This window comes from Chrysoperla carnea, chromosome 5, assembly GCF_905475395.1.
Source record: "Chrysoperla carnea chromosome 5, inChrCarn1.1, whole genome shotgun sequence".
Taxonomy (NCBI): Eukaryota; Metazoa; Arthropoda; class Insecta; order Neuroptera; family Chrysopidae; genus Chrysoperla; species Chrysoperla carnea.
Window position 1 is genome coordinate 17153031 of NC_058341.1, and position 18983 is coordinate 17172013.

General features: G+C 29.0%; 1 protein-coding gene across 2 annotated transcripts; it reads left to right on the forward strand.

The window, feature by feature from the left end:
* Positions 1–1884: 1884 nt before the first annotated feature.
* LOC123299965 (histidine decarboxylase) lies at positions 1885–11984 on the forward strand. 2 transcript variants are annotated; one of them, XM_044882399.1, is made up of 12 exons: positions 1885–1923; positions 6122–6153; positions 7730–8016; positions 8081–8200; positions 8351–8626; positions 9513–9742; positions 10061–10148; positions 10214–10312; positions 10560–10920; positions 11035–11211; positions 11417–11608; positions 11672–11984. In XM_044882399.1, the coding sequence occupies exons 2-12, from the start codon at positions 6126–6128 to the stop codon at positions 11869–11871; spliced, it is 2058 nt and encodes a 685-aa protein (XP_044738334.1). In that variant the 5' UTR covers positions 1885–1923; positions 6122–6125; the 3' UTR covers positions 11872–11984. The 2 variants fall into 2 exon arrangements, with proteins under 2 accessions (XP_044738334.1, XP_044738335.1); XM_044882400.1 differs by having other exon boundaries at positions 11676–11741.
* The last annotated feature ends 6999 nt before the right edge of the window (positions 11985–18983 follow it).

The following is an 18983-nucleotide window of genomic DNA, read 5'->3' on the forward strand; positions in this document are numbered from 1 at the left end:
TAACAGAGATTATTCTTTTCTTATTATACAAAATAAGTTTTTACACAAAATAAGTAAAATTCAATTTAAAAGTAAAAATTTTAGTCTCACCAGGATTCGATCCAGTTTACTTAGGTTTCGAAGGCTAGTGTTATATTCACACAGCCACCCTGGTTGTTAATAATCGTATAATTAATACTTACCTAATTACTTACCTTAACTTAATACTTACCTTTACTAAATATTTAATTAATTGATAATTTTGTTCTGAAAAAAAAATTGGATAGAAAATTTAAAAAATAAAACAAAATTTAAAATATTTAAACGATTTTTATTTATTTATAACAACAACAAAAAGGTTGCTATACAAAATAAGTAAAATAATTCTATTTACTTTTATTTGTTTATAAACACGTTTATGATAGTTTGCCTATCGAAAAGATTTCATGGCTATTTTTAATTAATGTAATTGAAATTTTTTTTTTATATTATAATCTTCACCTATTTGATAACCAAAGAATTTTAAACTGAAAGAAAAAAAAAACCCAGTGGTTTATATACAGCGACTCTCTAACAGTCAGGATTCATTATTGGGAAAATTTGAGTTGGCCAAGATTTTTAGACGTGCAGTCGGGTAAAAAAAAGGATGGTTTTATTACAGTGTAATAGCATCTTTTTACAATATTTATCTTTTAATTATGAAAATTGCATATTATGTTTAGATTTTTATTCATAATTATTGTTAAATGTAAACACCATTTTTCTTCGATGACATCCTCATAAACATTTCTTTGATCCTATGGGAATAAGAAACAATTAATGATTCTAATTTATTAAAATTGGTTTTTTATTTAAAATATTTATATATATAAATTATTTCATTTTATTTATTACGAATAAAATACTTCACTCTCCTACTTCGCTACTGATAAAGACCTTTCGACTTTTGACGATGATTTTCTTATATCCTGCGATAATCCAGAAATTTTTTGAAGAGGGTAGAGACATTGGTGTGCTTTTTTTTTATATGCTGATGACCTGGTTTTAATAACTCAAACAAGGATAGAACTACAGAGAGTATTAAGCTAACTACAATAACATTAGTTTAGTTCAAATATATGACTTTTTAAGAATTCCAGTTCGCCCTCTTAGAAAGTTATGACCAAAGTGGCATTGGAATTTTATTTGCTTTTTAATATTCATATTAGTTTTAAAAAATTAGTTATTGTTTTACTAGTATTTAGTCCTATTAGTCCTATAGTTTAGTTTTAGTCCTATATTCACCTCTAAATTAAAATACTAAATGATGGTGGTAGAGTTTCAGGGGTAGGAATTTTTTAGGAAATTTTGTGCTCCTAAAAAATATTGTTTCCGATTTTCCATATCTGTACAAGTTTTTGAGGTATTTACAAAAAATTTTTTGCTGTGGAACGTTTTTTTTCAAAACAATGACGGAACGACGGACGGAATTTTTCAAAACAATTCTACATGCAATTACGCATTAAATGTCACCTTGATCATAATTTTCTGAGAACTTTGCTTAAGCTATTATTATTCTTTCATTTAGTTTTAATACGTTTCACTTGGCTGAAAAGTAGTGTTAAAATTTTGAATTTTAACAACTTAACATCAACAAAAAAATCAAAGTTTGATCCTCTCGGAAAATTATAGTAGCTAAAGAAAATGATTTGATTGGTGGAAATAATTTTTCCACAGTACATGCGTATGTAAAAGGAATAAGTGTTTATACAATAAATTACAATGTATATTAACAACATTCGATTCAAAGAACATTACTTTATTCGAATACACGCTGTGATAAACATTTAAAAATCAAACGGTAGAACTTGTTGCGTACCATTTGTGTGTTTATAACCGGACCTATCCGTAAATAACCTAAAGTAATACTTTAAAGTTTAGTTTTCTATTTCCATATTAATTCAGGTAAGTCAAAATTTTTCGTTTTCCCAAAAATATTTCTTTAGAATATCTCTGTTGTCAAGTCAAGGTTCTTCCCTTTTCGAAGAAATGCTTTAGAATTTTCTCTCTAATTCTTTTAAAGATAAATGAAAAATTCGTAAAATACTCATCAATATCAATATAATAGGTAGGCTTCTGGTAGGTATAATATTAAAAGCATTTTTCTTTGAGGTTGTTGTAGCGATACAGATTTAAAAAAAAATCTTTAATATAAAATTTTGAGAATGTTTATAATAATGTTAAGTAGTTCCAATTAAAATATTTAACAGATAAGATAAGAGAAAATTAGTGGTCGTTAATTAATTATTAAAAATTCGAACGATTTCTATAAAACAATATCTTTACAACTTAGCAAAAAAAAAAGGCTATACAATTAAAAGTTTCGCTGTGTTCCACCTTTCCCTACTGTACTTTTTTCGCAGAATTCTTAGTTTACAAAAACACAAATAATAATAAAAATCACTTCAAATTCCGCAGTGCGTGGCTAAAAACAAGCTAGATAGAGAAATCATGTATAAGTGAGTAATTTACATTATTTTTATTTATAGGCAATTTTATTACAGTTGTGATATACAAATTACATCAATGAAAAAAATTAAATCATTATATTATTTCGCTAGCCTTTTTTTCCTAAGCGATACATTTGTAGACCGTGAGTCTATTTTTCGTTATTAGCCAGTGCAATAAGCTCTAAAATGAGGGGTAAATCATGGAATTTGATATAGGAATAAGGAAAACCTCGTGTGGACAGGCAAAAAAGAATACAGTTATATATAAGATTGAAAATTTTTTTAATATTTTACAATTTTGGTAGTGAAGTTTTAAAATTCAAGTCAAGATATTCAAACTATTTAACAGCAATGAATTCAATTTCCTGAAAGCAAAATTTTCAAAACCTTTGCGGTATTATTGTATTATTTCGATGTATATCTACTAACGAAATCCGTCGTCAAATCAAATCGAGTCAATCAAATTTTAGTTGTACCACAAAAACAAATCCCTAAAAGAGGTAAAAGTCGTTAGCTGCTAATTAAAAAATTTATTTCGGGCTGGTAAACTAGCAAATGGACCAATCATCTACCAATCGTATTAGTTCTGTAATTTGTATTGAAAATTCTAAATTTTTGTCGTTTTAAGTTTCTGCTAAGTTTTTAATTGAATTTCATTTTTTTGGATAATAATTTAACTGTTTTTTTTTTTAAGTACTTTTTTTTCTATTTAAAATGGTCTATGGCACTTTTCGGGTTTAAATTTATAAAAAATTATTTATGTAATAAATAATAAATTTGGATTTATAGGTATTTATATACAAGTTGGCTTTGTGTCTGTTTTAACAGAATATAATTCAAGTTCGTAGAAATTAGTAATATAATCAGAGTATTACATGGCTTTTAGTCAAATTAGCTGGATAATACTTTGTAGTGTCATTGTAGGATAATACTGATAATTTTGAATGATAAATTTTCATTGCCAAATATTTCGAGAATGTAATTAATATATTGCAATTTACGTTGATTTTCATCTATAAAAATTGTCGCAGGCAAAAAACCTTCCATTTTTAGCTCTTATAAAATAGCTTGGCTGTAATACTCGGCAAAATAATCATTTTCTAGAGCTTATCAAAATGAAATAAAATAGTAAATAAATAAAAATAAAATTATAGAAAATTTCGATTTCATTCAAAAAATCACTTACTGTGAAATACTTCACAGATAGTGAATATTCTAAGCCATTCTGAAACATTTTGAGGCTTTTCACAATAAGTCAACAAGAGATTTTCAATAAGAACGAGAAAATATACCATAAACTTTCATGACTTCCCATCGCTTCCACCATTTTTTCTCACATATAGATACAATACTTTCTTATTATTAATGAAAGACTAACAGCTCTTGTCTTACAACTTTTGGCAACTTTGAGAAGGAATTTGAAGGCTAGTAAAATAGAGTCAGTATTTTACTTTTACACGAAATTACAGTTGGTATAGCGTGGCTTTGAAAAATACGTAAAGTCGCGTATTTTCAATTTTTTTTTAGTTTGTAAATGTCATAACATTTAAAACGATAATGAATCTCGAATATCTCGAAAACGTACAGTCACCATCAGTTTTTCATGGTATTAAAAATAAATTTTAATACCATGATACCTTGATCTAGTGAACGATCCTCTAGAAATCATTATTTTTTCAACTTCAATTAAGTTGTAGCGAAAAATCCACTCTTATTAAAAGGTTCAGCCACTATTAGAATGACAACATCTATGAGGTACCCGAAAATCATCAAGATCAGAAAACTATACCAGTAATTTAATTTCAAAAACCGAAAATCTAATATTTAATACTGACAGGCTTAACGAATGAATAACTATAATTAAAAGTTAACATAGGATTTGAAAAGTTTGATGATAACAGCATAATAATGCATTAGAATGGACAACTTTTATTATACAATTATACTAAATTAGATGAATTTGAAATTAGACCATGAGCTCATAATAAAGAGTAATTTTTATTATTTTTTATTGTCAATCAATCAATCGACGTTCATTATCGAGCCAAAAGATCGTGTGAAATCAATACTTGGTTAGCATCATAAACTTCGAAAATATAAAAGATTTAAATGTACAAATAGAAAGAGTCATATCTTGCGACTGTCATAGAGACAACATATCAAAAGGTGTTTTGCAAGGAAAAGGTAGATAAAATTATTAAATTGCTTATATCTTACATGTTTATCAATTAATTTTCATTTTTATTTCAAATTTTGTCATCTATTCTCGTACATTTCCAAATTTTAACGAAAGATTACATCAGAATACTAGCTTCTTGATAAACCAAAAAGGTGTCTTATACTTTAATTTTTAAACAGTCAAATACCTACTTTCTTGAATTAAATATTGAGATCATTGACTCAAGAAATATTTACTTGTTAGAATACTAATATAATAACTTTTCTCTTACTGTGGATAAAACATTTTTATTTATTATATGAATCCTTGAAATGGTCAGTTGTAGAAGAAAAGAAACATAGAAATTTGGTTTTATTATGAGCTTTCGGTCCAAATGTTTTAAGGACTAATTATATATATTGATGTGAGTGAGTGTATTTTGATGTCAAGTTTATTTTAAAATAAATTAAATATTAGTAATATAGAAATAAAATGCTTTGTTTAAATTTATAAAAAAGAAAGAAAACAATCGTATGGCTTCGAAATCGAATCAACACCAGTTTAATGTATTAATCTATTATATACATATGTATTAAAACGTTATTTAAATTCAAAACTACTAATTATTTTAGTTTCAATATGTTACAGTTATTGAAACAATAATCGATAAAATTAATAATACTATTTCAAATTAAAAACACAAATAAGTTGGCGGTCGCTAATGACTTAGATTATTAATAAAAAAGTTGGTTCTAGGAATTGGTTATGCAAAGTATTTTCAAATGTGTAAAACAAGTTGCCTAGTTAAAATTTATTAAAATATAATATATCTATCGTCTTTTGTGTTTGACTCAAATAAAACATAAAATTTTGTGTATTTTTATTAGGAGAACAGGATGAAGCAAATTTGAGATTACTATTATACACATATAATATATTTTTGCCGGATTTATACAGCAAAGAATTGTGAATTTAAGTATTGAGGTACTTGTACGTATACAAAACAGACTTTTATGTTAGGATGTGTATAAGCAATATATCTAAATAAAATTTTTAATTTCAATATCAGAGACTTTTGGTGGCTAAAATTTGATAAAATTAAGGATTATTGATTATTATTTTAAAGAAATAAAACTATCTTGTTAACTCAAGTAGTTTTTCAGTGATCAGTGATGAACGCACGTAGCAATAACAGGCTATAATGCTAAAACAATGTAGATAGAATTCTTTATGTAAACTTTCACATGAATAGAAGCCGTATTAAATAAAGTTATGTCTCATCAATATTCTAAATAAGATATTTTAATTGATTAAAATTATTTTATTTCGAGAAAAACTCAAAAATCGTTATAAAAACTACACTCCAAAGTATGAAAAATAATCCAAAATCAAATAAGTACTTCTGCCAATACCAAAACTTTTGAAATTAGATAATATAAAGATTATACATTATGGAACAATAAAAATAATAAATTTTTATTCTGTTTAACATTAGGAGGATGGATACCAAAGAATATAGAATTCATGGTAAGTAAAATAATTAATTTTTTTATTCATATTAAAATTTGCTTGTGTTAGGGTTCCGTAGCCAAATTCAAACAGTGTTGTAGAATTATGTTTTATTGCTTTAATAGAAAAATAAAACAACTTTACATTGCTCGTTTCAGAATTTAAGTAAAATGTCTCATTCGCTTGGCTTTTTTAAGACAAATAACAGAAAAGATAGGAAAAAATATTATAAATATGAATTACTTATTTCAGCCACAAATAAAAATTCCAATAAAACTCTCATCAAGCTTTATAAAATTTGTATATGTAGAGGAGTTTTTTCATCTAATAAATTATTATATAGGCAACTTTTAATAAACAAAGGTTAATAATGTTGCCTATACCAATGTTAAAATGATCATAGCATTTTATGTTGAAAAAATATAAATTGTAATATAAACTGTAATTTCTTAAAAAAGATAATTTATTTCGGAAGAAAAAAGATAGTTTTTAAAACGACAAATTCTATATTAAGATATAATGTTTCAGACGCCTTCCCTGCATTACTTTAACAAGAAATTTTCTTTATGGCAATAAAAAAACAGAAATCTTTTACAGAAAATGTAAGAGGAAATTTATTTTACATTTTCTAGAAAACACAATATTTTAATAAACTAAGAAAATAAAACAGTTTTATATTATTGTGACTTTATTAGTTTTACACAAGCACAACAGATTGTGTAAACTAAAAACATAAAGATATAAAGATTTAAACCAATCAAATAAAATATATTCATTTAATAGCAAATAGAAATTTCTATGTATTTTCTATATTGTAGTCTATCATTTATCTCATTTCGAAAATATATATAGGGGAGAGTGTTGTACCTCGGATCATTTGAAAGACATTGCTATATATGAGACAACAACTTATTTGACGACAAAGTTTATTTGTCAGAAGGCAACCCGAAGCATTACTATCCACGAGTAATTGTTTCAAGTAAAATGGAAATCAAATTTTATAGTATTTTAAAGTAAAAAGTTTTTATTTAATTGACTATAGTGTTTTGTGTTAAAGTTAGGATAGATGCACCGTCATTTACCTCAGATTAAAACAAGTACGGTACCCATGGTCAATTGTAATAGATAAGCGCAAAATTTTTCAATTATATTTTCCTTGGTTATAATTTACCACGACTACACGTAGTACAAGTGGGAAAAATTTAAGTCTTGCTTTCTTCGACACATGATTTTCATGATGGTGTTCCCGAAGGGGAACTGTAAAGGCTATTTGTTGAAGAAAGTGCCTTCAAATTATATATTTGAAAAAAAGTTTTGGAAATCACAAAAATGACAGTTTTGATTCCAGGCACTATACTCTCTCCTATATATAGTTTCAAATAGAATTATTTCCAATGCGGGGTCCGATGGAGAAAGAATGTGTGTATCGGATATTTATACATGTAATAAAACACATTAAATTAACTTCGACAATATTGTTATGTAGTGTAAATGATGCTTTATGTATTCGCAGTATTTTTTTTGTCTCGTTTTCTTACAATTTTAAATTGGAAAATCTTCTCAATTGGTTTATTTTATTTTACAAATAAAAAAGGAAAAGAAATGGTGGACTACATTGCTGATTATTTAGAAAATATTCGAGATCGTGATGTTTTCCCATCAGTGAAACCAGGCTATCTGAGTAAATTGATACCAGATAGTGCCCCATTGGATGGTGAACCATGGCCTAAGATATTTGCGGATATTGAACGGGTTATAATGCCAGGTATGGTACACTGGCAAAGTCCACGAATGCATGCATACTTTCCTGCTTTGAATTCGTATCCATCATTGTTGGGTGATATGTTAGCGGATGGGATTAATTGTTTGGGTTTTACTTGGGTAAGTTTGTGTGAATTTGGAAATAACAATTTTTGGAAAAAATATCGTTCTTTTTGTTTGAAAGGTATCAAGTCCCGCTTGCACTGAATTAGAGGCTATGGTTATGAATTGGTTAGGGAAAGGAATTGGATTACCGGATGATTTTTTACATAAGCCAAATTCTTTAAGTGGTGGAATTATCATGGTAAGATAAACTTAAAAACTTATAACTGCGTTAAGTAAAATTGAGATTGCATGCTGGTTTGAAACCCATTTATGTATCTTCAAGGTTTAAAGTCTTCTAGGATCATTCATTACATCAATTTTCCAAATTTAATTTTCCATTATTTTGCAGACTACAATGAGCGAATGTACATTAACGTGTCTATTAGCTGCTCGTAATCGAGCTATAGATAAACATAAGCAATTGAATAAAGATGTAGACGTATATAATATTTACTCACGACTCGTAGCATATTGCAGTGATCAGGCTCATTCTTCAATTGAGAAAGCTGGACTAATAAGTTTTGTCAAAATGCGTTTTGTACCCTCAGAGGAATTAAGTATGCGTGGTGAGAAATTACGTGAGACTATGGATGAAGATATCAAAAACGGATTAATCCCTTTTTGGGTAAGTTTCTTTTTCATTAAAGTAGAGTAAATGCGAAATCACCTTTAACCGTTTTTCTACTTAGACTAGGAGTAGAGTGAGCTTTTTATTGAGCTTGAAAACCTAGGTCAAGTTTAATGTCTGTGTAGGATGTGGACCTACACACCCAACATTTTTCGCTTGAAGCTTTTTTATGGATAGAAGTTATTATTCGAGTTTCAAGCATATATCAACTTAAGAAAACATTCTGTATACTATATTGTTCATTTCTTTGGTACGGAATTCTAAATTAAAAAGAAAATTCCACCCACTGAATTATTGTGTTTATATTGATATAAGAGTTTTCAAATAAATAAGATTTTTCAGTGAATAATAAGACCAATCAAGAAGACACTGACTATTTGGCTCACTGACAGACATTTTTCTACATATAATCGCCTTAAGTAAAGCTTTTTGCATTGAATGGAGCTGAAGCTGCGACGGCTCTCAATTCCCAATGGATACAATTAATAGAATATTAACTTTTATATAGTAAACATTTAATCAATGAGTTTGCTAATTTGTTTTTATTTATTACATGTAAAAGTTAATTTAAAAATAATCTTGAAGAGTTCGAACTTTTCTCGATAGGAAAATAATTCAACTATTGAATTATAAACTATGAAATTTTTTTACTGATAAATTCTAGAATTTTATAATACTTTGTGTATAAGCTTTAACATAGTTTTAACATTTTTCCAAGCTTTAACATAGTTCGACATATCTTTCTTTAATATTCTGCTGTTACCCTCGCGTGTTAAATGTTTTGTCTACGTTGTTTTTGAAGTAAGTTCGTGTTAGATTTTAGAAAGCTTTCAACAATTTTTCAACAAAGATTCAACAATTTCTCTTCTTACTTCTTTTTAAGGTATGCGCTACTTTGGGTACAACTGGCGCATGTTCTTTTGATTGTTTGTCAGAAATTGGACCAGTATGTAAAGAATACAATGTTTGGTTGCATGTGGATGCAGCTTATGCGGGATCAGCATTTATCTGCCCCGAATATCGTCATTGGCTAAAAGGTATAGAACACGCTGACTCATTCGGTTTTAATCCATCCAAATGGCTTATGGTGCATTTTGATTGTACGGCTATGTGGTAAGTAAATATGTTTCCTAAAACTGTTACTCCAAAGAAAGATAGGTTGATGGAAGAATTTAGGCTGAATACGACATGTGAAGTTGGGATAAGCTTTACTTTCCCTCAAATAATGAAGGATTTTGCGAAAATTCATACTATTTAATCTATTCTGGATATTACTACATTCATCTGGAAAAACTGAAACTTCCTAAAGTTACCTAACGCCGCTGTATTAAGCCGAAATTCTTCTGTGTCAACTTTGGACACGTTTTCGGGGATAAACAAATTTAATTATTTATTGGATTATGTCGTGTTTCTTAAAAATATTTTTTTCAGGGTGAAAGATAGTGGCGCATTACATGAGACATTTGTGGTAGACCCTTTCTATTTGAAACATGACAAAACAGGAGTTATTGATTATATGGTAAGATTTCACTTGATATAAACATTAACCAGAATTTTTCAAAATTTTGCTACCCATTTTTACAGCATTGGCAAATACCATTAAGTCGAAGATTTCGTGCATTAAAATTATGGTTTGTTATGCGGAATTTTGGAATAATGGGCTTACAAAAACACATTCGAGAGGTAATGTTTTTCGAAATATTTTGGATATGTGTATGCTCATGCAGCTAGTAAGACGATCAGGCGATGTACAAATCGAGTATTGAGTAGTCACTTTTACACTTCAAAATGGGCTCATGGTCGAAACTATATTGAGTGAAAGTATTTTAAGGCAGAAAATTTGTAAAATACCGTAATCATTTAAGCTGAGAGCATAGACATCTACATTTCGCTTCTGTTTATTCTAATCTTTTGGGTTTGTTTGTTAAAGAATGTACGCTTGGCACAGAAATTTGAAGCATTGTTATCAGCTGATAAACGTTTTGAAATAACAGCTCCGCGCCATTTAGGAATGGTTGTTTTTTGTTTGGTGGGTGATTCACGTTTAACTGAACGTTTATTAAAACGCATGAATGCTCGTGGACACGTCCATTGTATACCTGCTTGCATTTCTGGTCGTTATGTAATTCGATTTACTGTAACTTCAACAAATACCACAAACGAAGATATAATCAGAGACTGGAAAGAAATCCAATTTATTGCCACGGAAGTTTTGGAAGAAGCCAATAAACTTACATGTCTTGGAAGAAGGCAAATGGAAAATGGAGATAGAGAAAAAGTTATGCTTAAAGGTTAGTTTTACAATAGAGTCCCCGCGTGTTTTTATTGAGTTACGATTATCAAGACTCTACTGTATGTATTGGTTAACTAATGCAAGAATTTAAATCATGGAATATTATTTTTAGATATACGAGCACGAAACGAAAACTTCGGATCAAGTTTACTATTGGCGAACTCCCCAATGTCGCCAAAAGTTGTCAATGGAAGTTTCGCCGCTATATACGATCACGAGGATATTGTTGAAGAAATGGGTCAGATCTTTAGAAAATGTTTATCATCATCAGTTATACAAGATAGTCCTGGTATGTATTAAGTAATATTTCGTAAAACTTTTACCTTTCTTTTTTAATAATGTTCGTTTTGATGTTGATTTCTAAGATTGGCGATTTGTATGTAAAATTGTTATTTTTTCGACAAGCAGAGATTATAGGATTGATAAACATTTGTGTTTTGTTGATTTTACAACTTTTCCTCTAAATACGCCAGCAATGTTTTCCTGTGTTATAGCAATGCGTCGAAGAATTCGTGGAATTTTAATGACTGGTAAACAATACTCGTTGGATTCTCGAATGGATTTAGTTTATGGAATAATTTCAAATGTAACGGCACGTCCGACATCAGCCCCATCACCAAGTGGAGTTTTGCCATTGACAATTGAAGATGTTGATGAATCTCCGTCACAGTCAAATGAAGAGACTAGTTAGTATTTGCTGAATTAACTATCGGGAACTTTCGATTTAATTTAGTTAAATTTTGTTTTAGAAAGTCATCATTCACAATTAGATGATTTCCTAGCTCCACCTCAGCCGCGTCAGTATCGTTCAAAATCAGTTGGTAGCTCAAATAATCATTCGAAGAAGAAAGCAGTTGTAAATACTGAAAAATCTAATAACGAAAAGACTGAGGTAGCTGCTGCAATATGTTTAAAATGTGGGCATATGGCAACAAAAAATTCTCATTAAAAAGAAACACTAATATGAAGAAATTTTATGGGCAATACTTAAATTTGTTAAATAGTATAATTATGTTATTTGTTTCTCAAAGTTTATCATAAATTTTTGAAAAAACTTAACTAGTTATATCATGGTGGCCACGAGTCTCGACGTACCATTTTAGTACTGTTTGTTTAATTTAGAAAAATCTAAAGATTTGCAAATATTTAATAAAATTCGTCATCCTTCTAACCTCAAGCACAGAAAAGGTAAATGATGTAAAGAGACGAAGAGATGTACAGATGTAATCATTAAAACACCTGGTGGCTTAGAATGTAGAAGGTCGTAGGTTCCATTTTCGCCAAGACGTACATTTCCTCCGATTGGGAGTACCGAGTTCCAATATGGAACGGTTTTCACATTTGAATCGCCAAAACACAATACAAATAATGTAATTATCTGAAATCTTAGATTAATTCTTAAAATTAGGTTAAATTCTTTTAAGAAATTTAAAGTTGTTCTTCAACGATTGAAACAATGACCGCAATGCTTTTTCTAGCTATTACAAAAATATGTCTTCTCTGATATTTCCAAGAATGTGGCCACCCTTTACTGTAAAATATATGTATTGAAATTCAACATTTAGAAAATAATTCGCTTTGCAATAATCATTATTTCACTTGTGCAGTACTATAAACCAATCTTCTAATAAACTCGATTAAAGCATTAGTATTAAATGAATGGTACCTCTGTTCGTATCCGAATGAGAAATAAAGCTCTTCGCAGCCGCACCAAAATTAGGGGGACGCTCTTTTATAAAAGGATAGATAAAATTGTATTTCAAAAATAGACAACAAATATTTTGAATTACTTTATCTTTTCAAATTATTAAAAAATAAAATAAAATAAAATGCAAACTTTGCCTGGATACGAACTGAGGTACAGTTCGTGTCCGGACTCATAGACGCTTGAAATCGCCCTATTAAAGTGTTGTTATATACATCATTAATTTAATATTAATGCTGTAAACGGCTGTATTTGATGATTGGTCTGAATGAATTGAATTTTTGTGTTTTTCTTTACTCTATATATATTCTAAAATCAATGACAACAAATGTTTGAAATTTACTTGGTGAACTACCAAAAATCAGATAGCGATAAAACCGTAATAATGATATAAAATATGTTTGTGATTTGAATAAAAAACTAATGTAGTAAAAATTCAAAAAACATAAAATCCAAACTTCTTAATTTTTCCTGATTACCATTTTTGACATCATCGATATGATAGAAAGTATATTCAATGGGGATTGAGCCCATGACCCCTGGTTTACTATCAGCCAAGCTATACCGAGTCGTCTGCACAATCCCCATTGTTGTCAGGTATTTATTACATTTTCTTTCAACTGTTATAGTTTTTAATTTTGTAAACGAACTAAGTTTTTTAACAAAATTGGAGTATTATGGCGAGTTTTCCATTTTCATATGCAAGTTTATCGTAATTCAGCCAAAAAACTTCATGGAATTTGAAAATATTTCAATTAAAAAAAAAAAAAATATTATTAAAAATTAGAAATAATATTATTTAAAATCAGAATACTCCAGAGGTTTACGCACAGCACACGAAAGATGGCATGCGAATGGATTTAAAATATTTCATTAATCTTTTTTATTTTATTAACTTCGAGTTTTAATTATATTCCAAATTAATAATTTTTTAAGTTTTCAATGAAACTGAAATAACTTAAGCACAACAGTTCAATAAACTCAAAACGTAGAATAATTATTTACTCATGAATCTCAAAAAATAAAATTATCTAAAATAAATTCACTCAAATTTCTTTTTACATTATTTAATTTAAAAATAATGTATGTAACAAAATGAGTGTCGCAACTGTGTCTTTCGCGCCTTAAATTCCGTGTTGAAAAGAGACGAATTTCACAATTTGAAGCTTGTAAGAGATTCAGTCAAAAAGCAAGTGAAGCTTTGTGAGAGATTCATTACAAATAACCTAAACTTTACAAAACGATAAAAGCCTTACGAGATAAATCAGTTTAGGAAAATCGAAATTGAAATCTTCTAGAATAGTTTAGCTTAGGAAACAACAGATGGTAGGTTGATTTCGAAATAAATATGCATAATTTCCAAAATAAGTTGTGTACGAATGTCCTCAAAGTAAAATTCACAATGAATATGAATTAAGTAGAAAGAAAATTGAGTGAGGAGACCTTTCTAATGTAACTGTCAGTATTTAAATTATTATCTTTAATTATTTTGTCTATAAGCTTTAAAGGCTTAATTAAATTATAAACTTAAAAAGCTTCCAATGTACTTTTTCATTTGTAGTCAAAATAATAGTTAAAAATTACATAAATTATAAAACTCTAATGTAAATTAATTAAAGTAATTAATAATAATTAAATTAATAATTCATCATTAACTTATTGTTGTACACTTTTATTTTTATTATTCTCCCTGATATATTCTCATCGGCACAAAAATGGTTTTTTTTTCAGGAATTCCAAAACTCTCTGACACTTTTAAGTTTTCCAGGCCGATTCACCCTGGGCCCGATATATTGCTGGTTGAGCATTTTTGCAGGTCATGTAGATTTTAATGCATCGATTCTCACACGAAAAATTATCCAATTGAACAATTTAATAATAATAATAAAAATATAAAAAGGATTCCGCAAATGGGTCTCTAGCACCTACGGCGAGAACACGAGATACTATTTTAAGCAGATGAAACTATAGAAATCTGCCGAGCTCATATTCCTCGCAGAAAGCTCACAGCTTCTCCGTCGACATATAATCGAGGATTGATTGATCCAAGGTTTCTGAACCAAATATTCTGAAGTCCAGCAGGTTTCAGGGTCAGAGAATTTTTTAAATAATTTTCCCTAACTGATACTTAAATTCCTACATTTTTCCAGAATCTACAAATTGTCTGGCATTTCTAGATCTATCGCTATCAAAACTACCTTGATTTACTTTTTTGCTGATAATATAGCTATTTCTTTGGCGCACATCTCTTTCAACAGAGAAATTTGTGCCACCCTATATAAAACATTCTGATATGCAAAAAATATTTTATATGATGTATTTCTAGTAACCAACAAAAAAAAATGCTATGTAATCCTTTATTTTTTGTGTAATCCAAACTAAAATATTTTGTATATTAATTAATTATCCTGTTATGTGACCTACATAATATACAACCAACTAGCACCAGGCACCCAAACCTGGACCATGGTAGGTATAACTAAATTAAATTTGTTTTAGATTTTTTTTTTGCTGTTGTGTATATGTATGGGCATCATCGCCAGATGGTGTACCAAATTTCAATAATATATGGTCGTAGATGGATAACTTGGATGGGGGTAGTTACTATGTTATGGTCCTGTTATTTTGAATTATATCCGAATTATATATGCATAATAGGTAGAATGTGATTTAAAACACATAACACAATAATCAACTGTTACTTTGAATCACTATAAAATTGTATTTCTATTTTACTTCAAAATAAATACACATGGACAATCATTCTCGCCATTGCTTGTCTTCTGGTAAGAAACTTTCTCTTCGTATGTATAGTTGGTGTTCCATAAGTTCCATAAAATCTTCTTCAAGAAACTAATAACAGAACCGGCCAAGAGTGGGGCTCATTTACGAAGCGTTCCGTACCATTATACAAGATATAAACATTAAAGCAGATGCCTAAAATCGCTTTTGATCTGTGTTTTATAGTATGTAGACCATTTTTAATAAGAAATGATTGTAAATTAGTCTTGGTTATAGAATCCCGTTGGTTATCCTGCGGGTATGGATCCCTAAAAATTATCTAAGGTACAAATGATCCTCAGGTACTATATCGTGCTTTGATATCATAGTATCAACAAGCTAAAATTGATTGAATACTATCGTAAGATCACTTATTGAACTATTCGTAATCTGATAACTTTGATATTGTATCGTAGAAATTTGTACTTCTGTAGTTCAAGTGTAAATACTGTATCCAGGGTTGCCAGAAAAATATTCAACAAGTAGCCCCAAGTAGATTATTATAGCCCCCATAATTGTTTAACTGGCGTAGAAATTAGTGTTGCTTATTAATTAATGCTTGATGGTGAACCAAAAACCAACAATAAGTTAGGCATTGCATTTAGCGCTAAAAGACTGTATGGCCATTGGGAGAACTAAATTAATGCTGCGCGTAAGTATTTATTTAAAAATAAATGATTATTTTGTGATAACACTTGCATGTAGAAAGTAGCCTAATTTGCGATGAGTAAAACAATCGGGCAACCCTGACTGTATCTACAAACAATCCATCTACAAACGTCCATGGTATGATGTAAAATTATAAAGCAGGCGCAGTAGAATGAAGCAAAAAAAAAAGGTCACCTATATTTAGTGTTATTGACTAAATAACATAAATAATTGTTTATAGTAACTTGTAAACTCACATAGATGGCATTGCATTATTTACAATTTAATATTTCATTTTATATTTGTTTAAAAATATATATATTGAAACCATTACTTCATTTTTCTAACAACATTTCTAAAAATATTAAAATATCTGCTTTCGGTCTAATTGTTCTTTGTCTTGTCCAACAAAAACAGATGATTCCCATCATTTATTCTGATATCGTTCCAAACTTTGGACCAGCCTTCCTTCAATTCAGGCAATCAGTATTTCAAAGTAAAGAGAACTCTCATTTGGACTGGGATATTTAATTTGGTTTTTCTATTAAATATCTCAAAAAGCAGATTTGGGAAAGCATTTAAAATGAAAAATTCTTAGGCAAGTGGGAGTTTTATTCGCCATCAAAAAGCTATTCTTAAGATATGATCCGTCAATATGGTTGAAACACCTCTTGTTTTCTATTTTTAACGCCTGAGCTCTTTATAGTTTTCGGGGAGAAAATTTTTGAATATAGATTGAACACCATTTTAAAGATTTTTAGTTCACTGTACACATTAGTGACAATTGTCTTTGGTTACTACCTATTCGAAACGTTTTGATGAGTCTAAAATTCCATGTGTCTGTCCTTTTCGAAAATTGAAGTGATAATAATCACATATATCCTTCGAAGTGAAATTAAAAAAAATAATTTGAGAAAAATACGAAATAAAATTCGATCCACAAAACAAATTCGATGATCAATGAGACTTTCCACTTGCTACCACTGTAAATAACGTAGTTATATTTCCGAATTTCCACAGCGCTTATTTTCACACGATCGTAAAAAAAACTTATTTTGAAAATTTATGTAATTTTCTGTAAAGATTATATTATTAACTCTGAAAGAAAAGTTTTTGTCAATATGATAGGATAATACATAGGATAGTTGATTTTATTGTAAGGAATCATCTTGGGAAGTATTGTGAATGTATTTATTTTTATTTGGATTTTTTTTTTTAATTTTATGGTCGCTTTTAACGTCTAGGTCATTAGCAACCGCGGAGATATTTAGATTTTATTTATAAGTATATTTTTGACACAAGTATATAATCGAAACACTTTTATATTTTTCGATGAATACGTTCTACTGAATACAATATAATAATTAATAAAAAATTAAATTAAAAATTATTATAATTTGTACTCAGCAGACACTAATTTATAAAAATATATCACGTTCAGACATCCAAATCGCTTCTTAGTTTTTGATGAAGATTGATGTTCCGACAAGCCCTTATCAGTTCTCCGTCCAGTTGTTCAAAACAAAAATACACCGGGCAAGAGAATGACAAGGGCATGGCAAAAATCATTTCTCGGTATTTTCCTTTTATATTTGATTATCTTCCTCCACGTTTTTCCTAAAAATAAAAATAATACATTAAAATTGTTTAAAATAGAAGAATGAGTAATAATACGAGAATAATGGATCATCCTATTGTTGTTAGCTGTGATAATCCATTGTTCCCAACATATTTTATCTTATATAACTAATCCTACACTGCTACCAACATAATATAATAATTGTTTTAGTTACGTCGGTGTTTGGAGCTACGGATATGGTTAATATTAGCATCATAGACACAGCTGGTATGAGTTAAATATATATATATACAATGTATTTTACCCCCTCCCAACCTCCCACTACTAAATAATATGTTTGCATACCAAAATTCAACAACATTCCAGGTCTAGTGGTTTATAATTAGGAATTTCGAATGTATGTTATCTCATTTATTGAAACGATCTATAATAGTTGTATTATTTATAAACAAAAAACAAATGGTACAAAAACAGATTACTGGTTATTATTGGGTCTTTGTTTGCCCAGCAAATATGTTATATAATCAATAGAAATATTCAATCAATGAGAAAATTGTAGGCTCTGAGGAAAATGTAACTGTTTCATTACTCTGGGTTTCAACTTTCTAACGCAACTCTCACGTAATTTGTAAAATTTTTCTTGCATTAATATTCGCTTCGTGTCCATCAAAATGCGCCTTAATTAAATAATTTCAATTCCTGGAATTTGTGACTTTTGTATCATAGGTGACAAATTTTATCTTAGCCAAAATTCAAATATTTTTAAGACCTGGAATAAGTTTAAGATAAATAACACATATTAAGCAATAATATTGAGACAGTCACTTCTATAGTAAAATCTGCGTTGGTGGGGTTCGACAAAATTACCTTGAATGTTCGATTTGCGATACCCAATATCTAAATATTTTTTAAAACGATACATCCAAAGAAATGTTCAAATTGGTTTTTGCCAAGCTGTAAGAAGCATGGTCTTCTCATGAGTTTCGAATGATTGGATTCATGCTCATTATTTAATTTTTTGTGTTATTACAAAAAATAAGTAAGGCGCATTTTGATGGGCACGAAGCGAGCCTCAATGTAAGTAGAAAAATCCATTTTTCCTGGATCATTGTGAAAGTTGGAGAAAATAGAAAACATTCAGAAATACCCTGACCAGTTTCAGCCATTTCCCCACTCGATATCAAAATTGTTTCACTAACTCTGGATCTAAGTTCATTGGTGTTATATCTCCCTTTAACACTCACAAAAAAGGGTTTTGAAACTAACCCCTGAATGTGAAAATAACTCTGTATGTCTGTATGCAACGCAATCACGCCTGAACTACTGAACCAATTTCCATTTGGTACAG

What these genes read in the sequence shown, in the direction of transcription:
- LOC123299965 (XM_044882399.1), top strand. Translation starts at nt 6,126, where the DNA reads ATGGATACCAAAGAATATAGAATTCATG. An exon ending in ATTGTTTGGGTTTTACTTGG is followed by an intron (nt 8,017 to 8,080) that starts GTAAGTTTGTGT and finishes TTTGTTTGAAAG; the next exon opens with GTATCAAGTCCCGCTTGCAC. An exon ending in ACGGATTAATCCCTTTTTGG is followed by an intron (nt 8,627 to 9,512) that starts GTAAGTTTCTTT and finishes CTTCTTTTTAAG; the next exon opens with GTATGCGCTACTTTGGGTAC.